This window comes from Somniosus microcephalus, chromosome 6 (genome assembly GCF_052327205.1).
Source record: "Somniosus microcephalus isolate GS21.2 chromosome 6, FLI_Smic_1.0, whole genome shotgun sequence".
Taxonomy (NCBI): Eukaryota; Metazoa; Chordata; class Chondrichthyes; order Squaliformes; family Somniosidae; genus Somniosus; species Somniosus microcephalus.
Window position 1 is genome coordinate 251,966,806 of NC_140992.1, and position 16,808 is coordinate 251,983,613.

The 16,808-nt window shown below is 50.7% G+C and overlaps 1 protein-coding gene across 1 annotated transcript in view; it reads left to right on the plus strand.

Annotated features, from left to right (window-relative positions):
- The first annotated feature begins 12,299 nt into the window (after positions 1-12,299).
- Positions 12,300-16,808, plus strand: part of hsd17b2 (hydroxysteroid (17-beta) dehydrogenase 2) — a 64,698-nt gene continuing 60,189 nt past the window's right edge. Inside the window, 1 exon segment of the mRNA XM_085991758.1 lies at positions 12,300-12,644. Within this exon segment, the coding sequence (XP_085847884.1) occupies positions 12,362-12,644 (283 nt within the window). The 5' untranslated portion in view covers positions 12,300-12,361.

The window sequence follows — 16,808 nt, forward strand, 5'->3', positions numbered from 1 at the left end:
GAGGCACACCAACGCCTGACCGCCCTCCCTAAGCGGGAGACTCAGAACTGCGGCAGAGACCCAGTGCTTCCTTTTGTCCCAGAAGAAGTCGACGAGCTTCTTCTGTATCTTGGCGACAAACGGAGGGGGAGGGATCAAAGTGACGAACCGGTACCACAACATGGCGGCCACCAGTTGGTTTATGACCATCGCTCGACCCCTGTAGGACAACACTCGGAGCAATCCTGCCCAGCGTCCTAAGCGAGCGTTGACTTTGGCCTCCAACTCTTGCCAGTTCGCCGGCCAGGCGTCCTCGGCAGGGCTGAGGTAGACTCCCAAGTAGAGGAGGTGCGTGGTGCTCCAGGCGAAGGGCCTGAACTCCTCCGGCAGGGAGTCCACCCGCCACTGACCCACCAGGAGTCCAGAACATTTCTCCCAGTTGATCTTGGCGGAGGATGCGTCCGAGTAAATCTGCTGGCATTCCCGCATCCTCCGCAAGTCAGCGGGATCCGTGACCGTGAGGAGCACGTCATCGGCGTAAGCCGAGAGGACCACCTCCACGCCCGGCCCTTGCAGAGCCAGTCCCATCAACCTCTTCCGCAAGAGGCGCAGGAAAGGCTCTACGCAAACGGCATATAACTGGCCGGACATGGGGCATCCCTGACGCACCCCCCTCCCGAAGCGAAGGGGCGCCGTCAAGGACCCGTTAACTTTAATCAGACACTCCGCGGCAGCGTACAGAAGTCGGATCCGGGCGACAAAATGCGTCCCGAACCCGAATGCGCGCAGAGTCCCGAAGAGATACTCGTGATCCACCCTGTCGAACGCCTTCTCCTGATCCAGGGAAAGGAAGGCGACCGACAGACCAGCCCTCTGGGAATGGTGGACCAGGTCCCGGACCAGATGGATGTTATCATGGATGGTCCGGCCCGGGACCGTGTAGGACGGGTCGGGGTGGATCATGTGGGCCAGCACGGTGCCTAGGCGAGCAAACATAGCCCTGGCAAAAATTTTATAGTCCGTGCTGAGGAGGGAGACCGGGCGCCAGTTTTTAAGGAGGCGGAGATCACCCCTCTTAGGCAGCAGGGCAATAACCGCCCTGCGCCAAGAGAGGGGCATCTCCCCGGTCGCCAAACTTTCCCCCAGGACCCGCGCGTAGTCGCCCCCCAAGACGTCCCAGAACGCCCTGTGGAACTCCACGGTCAGTCCGTCCAGCCCCGGGGACTTTCCCCTAGAGAGCTGGCGGAGGGCGCCGGTCAGCTCCTCCAGACTCAGAGGAGCGTCCAATTTATCGGCGTCCTCCAGGCCTACCTTCGGCAGGTCCTCCCACAAAACTCCGCGCGCATCCTTGCTGGACGGATCCGGAGAGAACAGAGCCCCGTAATAAGCGCGGGTCTCCGCACGGATTCCCTCCGGATCCGAGACCAGAGATCTGTCATCGGCCAGCAGCTCCAAGAGCTGCTTACGGACCCCCCGTCTTTTTTCCAGCGAGTAGAAGAAGGGGGAGCCGCGGTCCAGGTCCCGCAGGAACTGGATCCGCGACCTCACGTACGCGCCTCGGGACCCGACAAGCTGCAGGTCCTTCAGCGCGCCCTTCTTCTCTTCGTACACCATCCGCAGGGCCGGGTCCTCGAAGACTTGACCGAGACGGGACTCCAGGTCGAGCACCTCCTTCTCCAACTGCCTGACCCGGGCCTCCCGCCTCTTGGTCGACCCCTTCGCGTACTCCTGACAGAAGAGACGGATGTGAGCCTTGCCCACATCCCACCATAGCCTCAAGGAGGGGAAGCCCCCCCCCGCTTCCTTCTCCAGCCGGCCCAGAACCGACTAAACGAATCCCGGAACCGTGCGTCCTCCAGCAGCGGGTCGTTAAAGTGCCAATACATGGACCCCCCCCCTGCGCGCAGCGGAACGAGCTCCGCCCATACCAGGTGGTGGTCCGTGCACGGCACCGGCCGCAAGGAAGCCGCCGGAACGCAGGAGACGTATGCCCGGGAAATGTAGAGGCGGTCGATTCTGGACGCTCCTCTCCCAGACCTCACACAAGTGAAGGCGCTGGAGTCGGGATGGAGATTTCGCCAGACGTCCACCAAGTCGAGGGACCCGACCAGGTCCCTCAACCTCTCCATCGCCGCCGGGCATGGCAGGGTGCCCGTGCGGTCCCTCGCCTCGAGGGTACAATTAAAATCCCCCCCGAGGATGACGCACTCGCCCGCGTCGATGGAGCCCAGAAGAGTGGACACTTCTTCAAAGAAGCGCGCTTGCTGCGCACCGGCCCCAGGGGCGTACACGTTCACTAGATGGAGCGGCACGCCCCCCAGGCGAACAGTGACCTGGAGCAAGCGGCCCGGCACGAGCTCCTTGACCCCCAAGATCTCCGGCTGAAAATGCGGGGCCAGCAAGATAGCCACCCCACTGGAAGCACTGGAGAGGTGACTCATGCTGACCCCTCCTCGCCACTCCAGGAGCCACGTGGCCTCGTCTCCCGGAACGGTGTGGGTTTCTTGCAGGAAGCACACCGCATACTTCCCGTCCCGAAGGACCGAAAAGTTATTAAATCTGCGGCTAGCTTCCCTGCTGCCGTTGATGTTGAGGCTGGCTATGGTTATCTTCATCTCAGAAGCATAGATCAACCTCTACTTATATCTAATGGGGGAAGGGAGAGCGGCCGCTAGTCGACCGCCACTCCCTTAGCAGCCCAGTGAGGAAGGACCGGAGCTGACGCATCCCGAGCGGGCTCACGCCCGCGCCCGCGTCCATGGCTTTGACGGCGGTGCGGGCCGACCCGACGAGCAGCGCCAGGTCCGGCCATCTGTCGAGGGCCACCCGAATCCTGTGACGACCCTGGCACATGGCCACAAAGTCCTGGAGTTCCTCGATGGGAATGAGGGGGGTCCCGGCGAGGGACGGGAGGTCATCCATCGCTTCATCGGCGATGGAATCCCAGTCGTCCTCCGCCCCCACCACCGAGTCCCCGTCCTCCGGGGGGTCGCCACCGGCGGCCGACCCGTCCGTCACGCAGAGCGCAGTGAACGGCTCGGCCGCAACGGCCGGCACTGCCTCCGCCTGGATCCCACCCCCAGGATCGGTGGCGGAGGATTCCTCCCTGGGCTCCTGCAGGGGCGCCGGGCCAGAAGACTGCGGCGGTTCGGAGCCCCCCTCCGCCCCAGGCGCCGGAACGACCGGAGAGACCGGAGAATATGTAAATCCGAACTCCTCCAAGTCGCCCGGTGCCAGAGACACAGACAGAGGGCCTTCCTCTACCGCGCCACCGGCCTCCGACCCAGCAGAAGGGGTATTTCGAGCAGCACCTGGGAAATGTCCGGGCCGCTTTGGGCGAGCTCATCTTCCGTGAGCTCGCCCGACCCAGACTCCAGGCCGCCCGACTCGTCGAGGGGTAACGCCACCGAAAGGGGATCGATCTCGGCCGCGGGTTGTTCCGCGACCCCCCCCCACGGGCAGGGTCTCGTCCCCATCCCCGGGAGGCACGAGCTGGGCAGACACCTCTGCCTCAGCCTCCCCAGGGACAGGCGACCCCTGCCGATCGCTCATGATGGTGACAGCGGTGGGGTGGGGCGCAGTACCCGCGGCGGGCGACGACTCACCCTGACCAGAGGGACCTTCCTCCTCCTGGTCCTCCTCCTCCTCCTGGGGGTCGCGCCTTCTTTTTAAAGTGGAGGGACAGGGGGAGACCTCCATTTCTGCAGGGGCATCCCCTGCTCCCTCTGGTGGAGCAGGTTCGTCGGGTCCCTCGGGCCCGAGCCCGGCCGCAGGTTCTGGCGCTCCTGCCTCGGCGGTCGCGGCCACAGGCTCAGGCACGAGGTCCCTCCCACTCTCGCCCTCCCTGATTAACGCGGCAACGCGCTCGGGTGTCAGGGGCTCCAAATCCAGGGGCACGCCCTCCCTGGGGGGGGGCCCACCCCACGGTGTTTATTTTTCCGCGCCCTCTTCCTGACCGGACGCTCTTCCTCCCCCTCGCCGGAGGCCTGGATGGCATCGACCTCAGACGACGACCGCACCCCGGTAGTATTTGTTTGGGGGGGGCACGGCCAGACCCGGGGGGAGGAGCGGCGGCGGCGCCAGCCTCGGCCACGCCAGACGACCTGGCGGCCTTGGAGGCGGGGCAGTTTTTTCGTATATGCCCCACCTCCTTGCAGGCGTGGCACCGCACGCCGTCCGTCGTCCAGAAGATGCGGTGAAGGGTCCCCTCATGGAGGACCGAAAAAGCCCCGTCAGTCTCCCCCTCCCGCGCCAGCTGAACGAAGGCCTGGCGCCGGAAGGAGAAGACATGGCGAAGGCTGGCTTCCCGGAATCCGAGCGGGATCGGCGTGATCCCCGACCTCACCTCCCCAAGTTGGAGCAAGTGGGGGAGGAGGAGCTCACTCGAGATGTAGGGCGGGACGTTCGATAATACGACCCTCTGCGCGGTGGCCTCTAGAGGGTCCACCGGCAGGAAGGTCCCGCCCACGGTGAGCCCCTTGGTGATGGCCAGGGCCACCGCCCGCTCCGACTCCAGGAAGAACACAGCCTTCCCATACATTTTCGAGGCGGCGAGTATGGCTGGAGGGCCGACAACCCCAGCCATGGCCTTCACGCACGCCTCGATGGTCATGTTGGGGTGGGTGTAGCTCTTCACCCCAAGCTTCTTTGTTATGAGTCGGAACGGCGACGGGGCAGCAGCAGAAGCGGGAGTAGCTGTGGCTTTGGTCGCCACCGCCGCATAGGTTCTTGCCGGCCCCGTCACCGCTGCAGATGTGGAAGCCATAGTGGGGTGGTTCTTTAAAGAGCTACACACACCCCAAGTCACAGGCCCTACGGTGTTAATGGCCTTGGTAAAGTAAGAAGTCTTCCCTTGAGCAGAGGGAGTTTAAAGTAACTGGCCCGCCTCTCCCCCTGATGGAATTAATTGGGAGAGGGGCCTTCCTTCCCTCTGCTCAAATGGCAATTAGTAGATTTAAAAAGGAGGTGCCTTTTCAGAGAGGCAAAGAGAGGACAAAGAGAGAGAGAGAGGGGGGGTGGGAAGGAGGGGGGCCGCAAAGGCAGGGTCCCCACTCAAGGTGGTATTCGGTGGGTGGGCATCGGCAGGGTGCACTCCCCGATGGAAAAACAAAGTCTTAGGCAGATGGTCTTCGGGCAGGGGGAGAAGATGTCTTCGCCTGGGTAGGATGGAGAAAGCCCAGGCTCAGCCCCACACCAGGTCTTCTCAATGTAAGGGAAAAAGCTTCACCTGGGCAGGCTCCAGCCAACCCAGGCCAGGCTTTCCGGCCCGTCTTCTTTCCTCCCCCCGCCTAGAATACAAAGTCTTTAGGGGAATGCACAAAAGACACCCACCTGCAGATGTTGAAAGATGCAGCTCCTCCCCTCCTTCCAAGTTGGAGCTGAGTGGTGTTCCTCTCCCCTCTCTCCCTCTCCTGGACCGGAGGCCAAATTGGGAGGCAGTGATGGAAGGCCTCTCCAGTTGTAATGCTGGCCTCCTCCTCTGTCCTCTACTCCTCCCTCTCCAGGCACCTCGGTAGATGTAGATGGTTGAATGTAGATGGATGGTTGCTGGTAGTGGTGGCCTGGGGTCACTCCTTCCCCTCCACTCCCAGGCCAAGGCGACCACCACCTCCCACACAGCAGCAGCAGCAGCACAACCTGCTCCTCAGAGAGCAAGGTCTAGAATGATACTGTGAGGGTGCCAGTCAGTTCCTTCTGTAACCTCTAGATGGCACCTTCACTTGTTTGTTTCTAGCCCTTTGTTAATTGTTCCTAGCCTCCTGTGTTAATTCTTAACGGCCTGTTAGCTGTTCATGGGTTTCACCTGGTTTTCTTGGTATATAAGTTCTGTGGTTGCTTTCCTCTGTGCTCAGTCCTAACCGGGGACTAGCCTTCACTCTGTGGCTGCTGGCTTTGACTAGCTGGCTGCCATGGTTCTCGAGCTCTGTATTTAAGATGTATCTAAGTCTGTGTTCTTGTTGTTCTTAGTCTTGATAAGGTGCTGGGCTGGACTAGCGTGTTGCCATGTTGGCGCTTGTCTTGAGCTCTGTATTGATAAGCCTGTTACCCCTGTGGCAGCCCCTCGTGATAGCTTGTCTCGAGTCTCGTCTCGGCAAGCTGGTTGCGCTTGTGGTAAGCTTATCCCAGCTCAGTATGGACAAGTAGGTTGCCTCGTGGAAGCTGTCCTGAGTTCCTATTCTTGACTAGCCGTTTTGTAACTTGTCTCGAGTTCTATGTATATTGTTGTGTTCCTTGTATGAATCTAGTTATGTGTGAATCTAGTAAAGTACCTTAAAGATTGTATACCTGCCTCTAGCCTGGTTTCTGCACTTGGGTCCAGAACCTACCTTGCCCGGAGAGCACGGCCCTGTATCTACACGGCCCCGTGGCTCCCCACCCCCGTGACACATATGTGGAAAGAGTGGAGGTATATTGCAAGGCGAATGAAGTAGCGGATGATAAAAAGGCATTGGTACTTCTAAATCTGATGGGCGCAAGGACATACGGGCTGTTACGAAACTTGATCACTCCAGCCAAACCAATGGACAAGAATTTTAAGGAGATTGTTGATACCTTACAAGAGCACTTAAAACCAACACCGCTGCTGATAGTGGAACGATTCAAATTCTTCAGGAGGAATCAGCACAAGAATGAAAGTAACGCTGATTACCTCACCGAATTATGAAAGCTGTCAAAGCACTGCCAAATCGGGGCAGGACTGGCAGATTCTCTACGAGACAAATTCGTCTGCGGTCTCCTAAGCGAAGGAACACAGAAAAGACTACTTTCTGAGAAAGATTTGACACTGGACAAGGCTTTCAGTGTGGCTGTATCATACGAAGCAGCAGCAAGAGGAGCTGCAGAGATACAGCAAAAGCCACAGGACTTCGGCACCCATGAAATGACACGGGGTTTCGAGAGATATTATCGCTGCGGCAGATCCACCCATGACCAGAAGGACTGCTGGTTCAAGGACAAAGCATGCAGCCAATGCGGAAAGATGGGACATATTGCACGTGTATGCAGATCTGGAAAGAAATCCGCTGACAGTAAAAAGGTCAGTAAGGAAAAGTACAGAAAGGTACAAATGATGACGGACAGTAGCTCCGAAGACCAGAAGAGCGACAGCGACTCCGGAAACAAGAGACTAAGCTGTCTCAAATTACATAATGTAATTGCCAAAGAAGATTACCAGACCATTTGGGTTACCCTCACGATAGCGGGGTCCCCAGTCAAAATGGAGCTAGATACAGGATCAGCTCTGACCGTCATGAGTCGACGGGATTACGAGCGGCTATTTCCGCATATACCTTTGAAAGACACATCCATTATCTTGAAGACATATACGGGGCAGAAAGTATACCCCAGAGGGAAAATAAAGGTGCCTGTTGTATACAACGGCAAGGAAATACAGAAGTTGTATTTATACGTTCTGCAAGATGGTGGTCCACCGTTGTTGGGATGTGAATGGATCAGAAAGATACGTTTAGACTGGCACTCCATTCAGGCACTGACGGTGACCAGTAAGAAAAAAAACGATGATGACGTCATACCTGGACGATTAAAAGAAATCTTGGCTAACGCCAAAGAAGTGTTTCAACAGAAACTAGGAACCCTGAAAGGCGCCACCGCCTCAATAAAAGTGGAAGATGCGGCAATTCCCAAGTTTTTTAAGGCAAGGCCGGTGCCATACGCAATTCGTCCAGCCGTCGAGGCAGAGCTGGAGAATTTGGAAAAAGCAGGCGTGTTATCCAAGGTAGATTGGAGCGAGTGGGCAACACCCATCGTCCCGGTCATGAAGAAAACGTTGAATAATGATAAATCTGAAGAACAGAGAAAAGTTCGCATCTGTGGGGACTTCAAGGTGACCGTCAACCCGGTTCTTCATACAGTACAGTATCCTCTTCCGAGGATAGAAGATATTTTCGCCTCACTATCCGGAGGGAAACGTTTCACCAAAATTGACTTAGCACAGGCATATCTACAGATGGAGGTTGAGGAGGCCTCTAAAAAGTATCTCACGATAAACACACACAAAGGTCTGTACCAGTACAATCGACTGGTTTTCGGAATGGCATCAGCTCCGGCTATCTGGCAAAGAGCTATGGAGCAAGTCCTGCAAGGGATTCCGGGGACTCAATGCTACCTAGACGACATCCTTGTAACAGGAGAAAACGACAACGAGCACCTTGCCAACTTGGAGCAGGTGCTCACGAGGCTGAGAGAACGGGGCCTACAAGCAAATCGCCCCAACTGCGAATTTTTCCAGAAACAAGTATCATATTGTGGCCATGTCATTAACAAAGAAGGGTTGCATAAGTCACCTGAAAAAATTGAAGCGGTCGTAAAGGCCCCAGCACCTGAAAATGTCTCACAATTAAGGTCGTTCCTGGGATTAGTAAATTACTATCATAAATTTTTACCAAACTTGTCGACGGTTCTGCACCCGCTTAACGCACTGCTACAAACGGGAGTAGTTTGGAAATGGAGCGAAGACTGTAAACGTGCCTCCATAAATGCAAAGGCTTGATCATGTCCAGGGAAGTGTTGGCTCATTACAACCCGTCACTGCCAATCAGACTGGCGTGCGATGCATCCCCTTACGGCGTGGGAGCGGTATTATCGCATAGATTCCCTGATGGCTCGGAGCGGCCGATAACTTTTGCGTCACGCTCATTGAACTCAGCTGAGCGTAACTATGCCCAGATCGACAGGGAGGCACTCAGCCTGGTGTGGGGGGTGAAGAAATTCAACCATTACCTACACGGACAAAAATTTACCTTGTTGACTGACCATCAACCCCTCGTCTCCATATTCAACCCTAAAAAGGGCGTTCCCATTATTACAGCGCAAAGGCTACAGAGCTGGTCCCTTTTCCTAGAGGCACACCAATATGACATAGAATACAAAGGAACAAAACAGCATGGGAATGCTGATGGGTTATCGTGCCTACCGTTGCCAATGGTGGAAGAGGCGCCTACAGTGGACCCAGTGGAGATGTTCCACTCGACCATAGTGGAATGTCTACCGGTGACAAATTCTACCATTGAAAAGGAAACGCGAAATGACCCGACTCTCTCACGAGTCTACAATTTAACGGTGAAGGGATGGCCAGCACATGGCGAACCACTGTTGCCAGCATTCTCGCAAAGAAGAGAACAGCTGTCAGTGTGCCGAGGAACCTTGATGTGTGGATCCAGAGTGGTGATTCCACCCAAACTCAAGGATAGAGTGCTAAAGGAGCTTCACGAGGGGCATCTGGGTAGAGTGAAAATGAAGAACTTAGCCAGGGCATTTGTATGGTGGCCAGGTATCGATGGAGACATCGAAGAAATGACCAAGAGCTGTCTAGGATGCCAGAAGGTCCAAAACGCCCCACCACAAGCCCCTCTACATCCATGGGAGTGGCCCTCATCTCCATGGCAAAGGGTACATATCGACTTTGCTGGTCCATTTATGGACTCAATGTTCTTTATCGCGGTGGATGCACACTCCAAGTGGCCGGAGGTAATAAAGATGTCCTCCACCACCACGGAAAAAACCATCACAGTATTAAGGACCATATTCGCCAGGAATGGGCTGCCTGAACAGATCTGTTCTGATAATGGACCGCAATTTGTATCCGAAGAATTCAGCAAGTTCTTAAAAAACAATGGGATTAAGCACTACACGTCCGCCCCATACCATCCCGCCACCAATGGATTGGCTGAAAGGTTTGTCCAGACCTTCAAGAAGGCCATAAAGGCCATGGGTAATGAAGACATAAATCTACAACATAAGGTAGATAACTTCTTGTTTGCGTACAGGAATGCAACACGTGGTTACAAACCAAACCCCCGCCATGATGTTTTTCAATAGAAGACTAAGATGCCGGCTGGATTTGGTCAAGCCAAACATCAGAAGGGACGTAGAGAACCGGCAATTTCAAAGCATGAATGAAAGGCCAACTAGAACCTTCCAGATAGGTCAACCAGTTTTGGCCCGGGACTACCGTACCGAGAAATGGCAGCCTGGAACTATTTGCACACGACTAGGACCGCTGATATATACCGTGGACATTGGAGAAAACATAATAAGGCACCATGCTGACCAGATCATAGAGTCATCCGAAAAAGGACAACCTACACCACAACTCTATATGCCTAGTGATGAAGCAGAGATACCCATAGTATCTACCTCCGATCCGGTGATACTGGAACCAGATGAACCCGACACTGGCATTGAAGCCGAATCGACCTTGCCAAAAGAACCTACTACACCACCGAAACCTACTACACCACCGAGGCGTTATCTGGACCGAGTCAGGAAGCCTCCAGAGAGATTGAATTTGTAATTGATTAACTTCAGCAAATGTGTATATTATTGTTCTTGTAAAAATGTTATTTAATGATTACTTAAAATGTTATGTACTATTTATCTAAAAGGGGAGGAATTGTAGTGTATGTACCTTTAAGAGGAACTATGTTTTTGAAGCCCCTGTATACTGTAGTACCAGTAGTGACCACTCGGGTATATAAGCCTGTGTAGTGTCTTGTGTAGTTAGTTCACCTCCAGACTTTGTTCAGTAAACACTTGTTAAATCAACTCCTGCATTCCGTGTCTCCATTAACACACGGATCTAACACCTAGGATGTAAGCCATCAGGTCCAGGGGATTTATCCACCTTTAGTCCCATTATCTTACCGAGTACCACCTCCTTAGTGATTTTAATCGTGTTTAGCTCCTCCCCCCCATAGCCCCCTGTTTGTCCAGTGTTGGGATATTTTTAGTGTCCTCTACTGTAAAGACTGATACAAAATATTTGTTCAGCGTTTTTGCCATCTCCATGTTCCCCACCACTAATTTCCCGGTCTCGTCCTCTAAGGGACCAACATTCACTTTAGCCACCCTTTTTCTTTTTATATAACTGTAGAAACTCTTGCTATCTGTTTTTATATTTTTTGCTAGTTTACTTTCATAATCTATCTTCCCTTTCTTAATTAATCTTTTAGTTATTCTTTGCTGGCTTTTAAATGCTTCCCAATCTTTTATCCTCCCACTAGATTTGGCTACTTTATATGTCCTTGTTTTCAATCGGATACTATCCTTTATTACTTTACTTAGCCACGGATGGCTGTCTTTTCTTTTACACCCCTTTTTCTTCATTGGGATATATTTTTCTTGACCCTTTGTTCTGGATACCCCACCAGAGGAAATAGTTTCTCTGTATCTACCTTATCGAATGCTTTTGTCAATTTTAACTCCTTGATTAGATCACCCCTCAATCTTCTATACTCAAGTGAATTTATGCAACCTGTCCTCATAATTTAAACCCTTTAAGCCATTGGTATTATTCTGGTGAATCTTCAATAGAACCGAATATCAATCGGCGCGTATAACAGGCAGCTGATGCAATACCGCCAACTTCGCACTATTGTCCAAGATGAATATCTAGCCCCCACGCCTCCCACATTTTCTTGCTTATGCCAGAAGTTTTAAAAGATGTCAAATATGTGTATAGGTTTATAAATGTCTTATGGTACATCAAAAATGGCTGTGAGCACACTAGAAGGGGGTTTGTGGCAAAATGAATTCCTGCATGGTTGTCCCCCTTGCTCTCTGATGGGAGGCAAGATCCTGAGGGGGCTTGACAGGATAGATGCTGAGAGGTTGTTTCCCCTGGTTGGAGTGTCTAGAACTAGGGGTCATAGTCTCAGGATAAGGGGTCGGCCATTTAGGATTGAGATGAGAAGGAATATCTTCACTCAGAGGGTTGTGAATCTTTGGATTTCTCTACCCCAAGGGGCTGTGGGTGCTGAGTCGTTGAGTATATTCAAGGCTGAGATAGATAAATTTTTTGGACTCTAGGGGAATCAAGGGATATGGAGATCGGCGGGAAAGTGGAGTTGAAGTCAAAGATCAGCCATGATCTTATTGAATGGTGGAACAGGCTCGAGGGGTCGTATGGCCTACTCCTGCTCCTAATTCTTTAATCCTTATATAAAAGCAAAATACTGTGGCTGCGGGAAAAACAGAAAAAGCTGGAAATACTCAATGGGGCAGGCAGCATCCGTGGAGAGAGAGAAACAGAGTTAACGTTTCAGGTTGATGACCTTTCATCGGAACCGATGTTCAACGGGAATGTTGTATGTATGTGTGTGTGTGTCTCTCTCTCTCTGCGGTATAATTCTCCCACTCCCCACTGTGATCCTGCGGCTGAAGTTGACAAGTGAGAGTGGCAGCCGCTGACAAAGAGGGGAGGGGAAAGGGAAAGGAAAAGGGGGAGGGTGGAGAAGGAGTTGTTGTAGGCTGAGGGGGAACAAAGGCAAGGCTTTGTGAGAGAGAGAGAAAGGAACTGGAAGTGGAGCCCATCGGGGTTACTTTGAGTGGTAGCAGTCCCGGGGAGGAGAGGGAGAAGAAGCGCATGGACCAGCCGGCCGAGCAGCTCTTCTTCTCGCTGCTCTACACCCTGGCCACGGCTGCGCTGGGCGGCGCGGTGGTCCGCCGGCTGCTCCGGCAGGAGCTGAGGATGGGCGGGCGGGCTGCCTTCAGCCTGCTGCTGCTGCTGCTCGGCGAACCCGTCTGCTTCGTGGCGTTGCCCGGCTACCCCGGCCTCTGCCTCTTCTGCCTGGCGTGTCTGCTCAACTACTGCACGCTGCCAGTCACCGGGCTGCTACCTGTCCGGGAAAAGGCCATCCTCATCACAGGTAAGAGGGGCGCAACTGCAGCCAAACTTTACACGGGTGGGTAAAAAAAAAATCTTTTTTTCGTTTTCACTCTCACTGAGAGAGTCAACCAATTCCAACACAAAAGGACTCCCGATTTCAACCACTTGACCGTGCTGTAGTTACCACAGAATTTTATTTTCTCTTTCAAATGGGTTTCAGTGATGTGTGTACTTTTTAAACGAGTACTCCACACTTCTCAAAACTAAGGAAAAGCATTGAAGATACACGAGGTTCTACCACAACTCCAGATCCTGTCATGCCTATGTACCCCTATTATCTTTCTCCCTCATTTTTCGTTTATTTTATACCCCAACCCCAAATACTGGCTTTTGGTTTACTTATTTCATTCCTTTCTTTTATGCATTTATTGTTTTACTTATTTTGTTACTAAGTTCTTTCTCTGGGAGGATTACAGCACAGGGAAAAGCTGCTCCCATTCAAAGCTATCTATGACGTTGATTTGAAGTCTTTGCCCTTGCTCCCCAAATCATGGTTCCACCCAACCTTCCCTTTATCTGTTGAAGGTGTCCTTTCCTTCAGCTCCTACTTATTTTATTGATCGCTTGACTTTCTTATTCTTGAGTGTTTTTCTTTATAAATTTAGTTTTCCCCCATATGTAGTGTGCAGCACAGTAGGTGACATAGTTACAATGCTTCACATTTGGTAAATCTCTGGGTGTGGAATAGCAAGTAAAATTGTTAACAGTTCACCATTGGTACTGTTTCTAATTAAGATAAAGTGTACTTTATTGCATGCTACTGGTGTACACATTGAACTTGGGAGATACAATATAAATGAATCAAAATAATGGATTTTTGTTTACAGTAGTAGTAAAGAAACTTAATTTATACAGAAAGTTGAGATTGATGTATGTAAATTGGGTCTGTTACGATGTGGGAGTTTTAAAGCATGGTTTTCCCTTTCAACAGTTCCCGTGAGTGGGTCTTGTCTCTCATAATCTAGCAGCTGTATTTGTTTGTAACCTGTACTTGGAGACAGTGCATGACCCAGGACTAACAACTGCCTCAATTATAGTAAATAAACTCTGTACTGGAATGTACACAGATTTGACCTACTCGTAAAGACTGCTTAGCAAATAAAATGCCAACAGATAGATCATAAGCTTTCACAGGCTTAAAAGCAACAATTATTTATTTCCAATTTACAGCACAATAACAGGCTAACACAGCACAATTCATTTTGTAAAGCACAGAAAGGCCATCAGAATTAACCACTCTCTCAGTTCTTTGGCACAAATATAGTAGAGACTCTTAGGATGCAGTTGTATTGCCATTTGTATGTCAATGTAAAGTGGTTTCAGGTACCCATCAATATGCAAGTGCCATTCTGATTTGGAGCCAGGTCCTGATCTGATTCCCGAGCACACCTCCAAGCGCCATCTTGCACTTGCTTTGAGTTTGCACCAGCAGAAGTATAAGTTCAACATGATGCAAAGCTGCTTTTTAAAAGTGCCCAGGTCTGACCCTCTTTGGGATTTTATAAACTTATTTTTCAATGCTTTTGTTGTTAGGAATAAACAGAATCTGCTGCTCACAGCTCCCTAACATTAAAATTAGCTGGCCGATCAGTGGAACAAGCATGAGCATGCAGAACTCCCTTACTGCTGACCCCTGTGTAACTTGCAGCAAGGTACCCCTTGCACTATAACTCGGGTCTACCAGCTATGCATCACATTTAAGAGATACCATTGTGAGACTGGCAGCCGTAGTATACAGGAAACTCTTTTTTATCTGGCACCGATGGGACCAGCGTGTTGCCGGTTTATCAAAATTTCCGGATGACGGAGAGGGTTATCTACCGAGGCTATTTTTAACAAAGAAAAATAAAAAAAATCAAGAAATGTGCAATATACAGTAAGTGGGTACTCACCTACATAATGTTGTGTTAAATGGATGGTGGAAGATGCTTGATTAAGTACAGTACTGCTAGTTGAGGGTAATCCATAACTCTTTAATTACTTAACAGTAAAACAAAACTTATAAATGACTGTACAGTACAGTATAAAGTACTGTGGTTGACTGTACACTTATTCCAAGTCAACTGGTTCATCAGGAATATCCATGTCAGCTGGGTCATCAGGATCATGCACTTCAACAGATTCTTCAGGCACTTCCACTGCTTCAACTCTTTTGGAAGCTTTCCTAAACATGTCCCGGATGTCTGCTTGCTTAGTGGACTCTTGCCTTTTTTTGTAGAAAGGTGGAATGCAGAATATGGAGGTGCATAACTTCTTGGGCAGAATAGCAAGAATGGCTTTCAGCAAATTTGAGGAATAAAGCAAATCCTTCTGCAGCTTTAGCCCAAGAAATCATCTTCTCTTCAGAAATCTCATCCTCTTCACTTTCCATCTCACCTTTCCTTTTCTTTCTTTGGATTCAAAACATTCTCCATTATTTCATCAACCCACTGCTCAATATCACTTTCACTGAGGTGACGTAGAGGGTTTGCTGGGCCTACATTTTTCACCATGCCAGCCATTTCCATTACTGTACTCCTCTTGGGACGAACATTGAACCCATGAAATTCCTCCTCCTCTGAAGAAGAACCTTCAGCAAACATTACAGAAGGTCACAATTTGCGCCAGGCTTGTCTCAAAGTGTGACCTTACACCAAGTTCCAGGAACATGCAGCATTAAAGATGGCATCTTTAAGATTGTATTCCTTCTGAAATGTGTGAATATTGTCATCTTGGCTTATCAGTTTACGTAGGAAGTCTTTCTTGTAATGACACTTGAGATTTTGGATAACGCCCTGGTCCATGGGTTGTATGTGAGAAGTTACATTTGGTGGCAAATAAATGGTGAAAATATTTCCCGAAACCAACTCGGATTCATGCGGATGGTCTCTACAATTATCAAGCAATAAAATGCATTTGCTATCTTCAGGTTTCCCTATTCTACGGAAATGTTCCCTCACAGATGGAACAAAAATATGATGGAACCAATTCGAAAAGATTTCCCTATCCATCCAAGCATTTCTTTGAGCTTTGTACTCAACAGGTAAGTGCCTCACATTTTTAAATGCACGGGGATTTTTATACTTCCCAATGACAAGAAGTTTAACCCGGTGTGATCCAGCAGCATTCGCACATGTAAGCACGGTTACACGATCTTTATTTTTCTTGTAACCTGAAGCATTAGCCTCACAAGCCCCAGCAAGCGTTGATTCTGGCAAAAACCTCCAAAATAAGCCAGTTTCTTTGGCATTGTATAGCTGTGCTGGTGACAAATCATATTGCTGCACAATCCGATTGAAATAATTGCAGTATTCTTCTGCAGCGTCGTGATCAGCTAATTTCTTCTCCCCGGAAATATCGAGTCGTCGTATCCCGTGCCATACCTTGAAGCACGTTAGCCATCCCTCGGAGAAAGCACACTTTGCGTAGAAATCCTTCGCTTTTTCGATTAGCATGGGTCCGGAAATCGGAACACCCTCTGAACGCTTAAGAGAAAACCACTCATAAAGCACGGTATCCAGCTCTTCAAGCTTAGGCTTACGAAGCGTACGCCGTTTCTCTACACTCTTAGATGTCTCCGAGCTTGAATAAAACTTGAGCAGCTTATCCTTCTGCGATTTGATGTCGTAGATTGTTGACGAACCGATTTTGAATTCATTCATAATGTTGATACGCTTCTCTCCCCTTTCTAGTCGTTGGCATATGTCGATTTTCTGTTTTAAAGTTAACACCACTCTCTTCCTTTTACTTGGACCAACTTTTGGGATTTCCATAATGCAATGCAATGACTACCAGCAGCGTGGGAGACACACAGTACCCCTGTAAAATGGTGGATCAGAAGAGACTACTGGCAGCGCGAGAGAGTCAGACCCCTGTTACAGGGGTTTTGAGGTGTTCCGACTTCCGACAGCGCCAAGAAGCCGAGTAGTAGCAGTTTGGAGAACTACCCCCACTGACTAACGGCCACCGCGGGAGATTCGGACTCGGCAACATTGCCGGTTATTGAGGTGTTGTTTTCAGAGCGAGAATTTTGCCGGTTAATAGAGAATTCCGGATATTTAGGTGCCGTTTAAACGAGAGTTTCCTGTAATTGCAAATTTAGAATTAAACACCAGCTAATCAAAAAACTTTAATTTTCTCCTGCTCAAACTTGGTTCAAGAACAT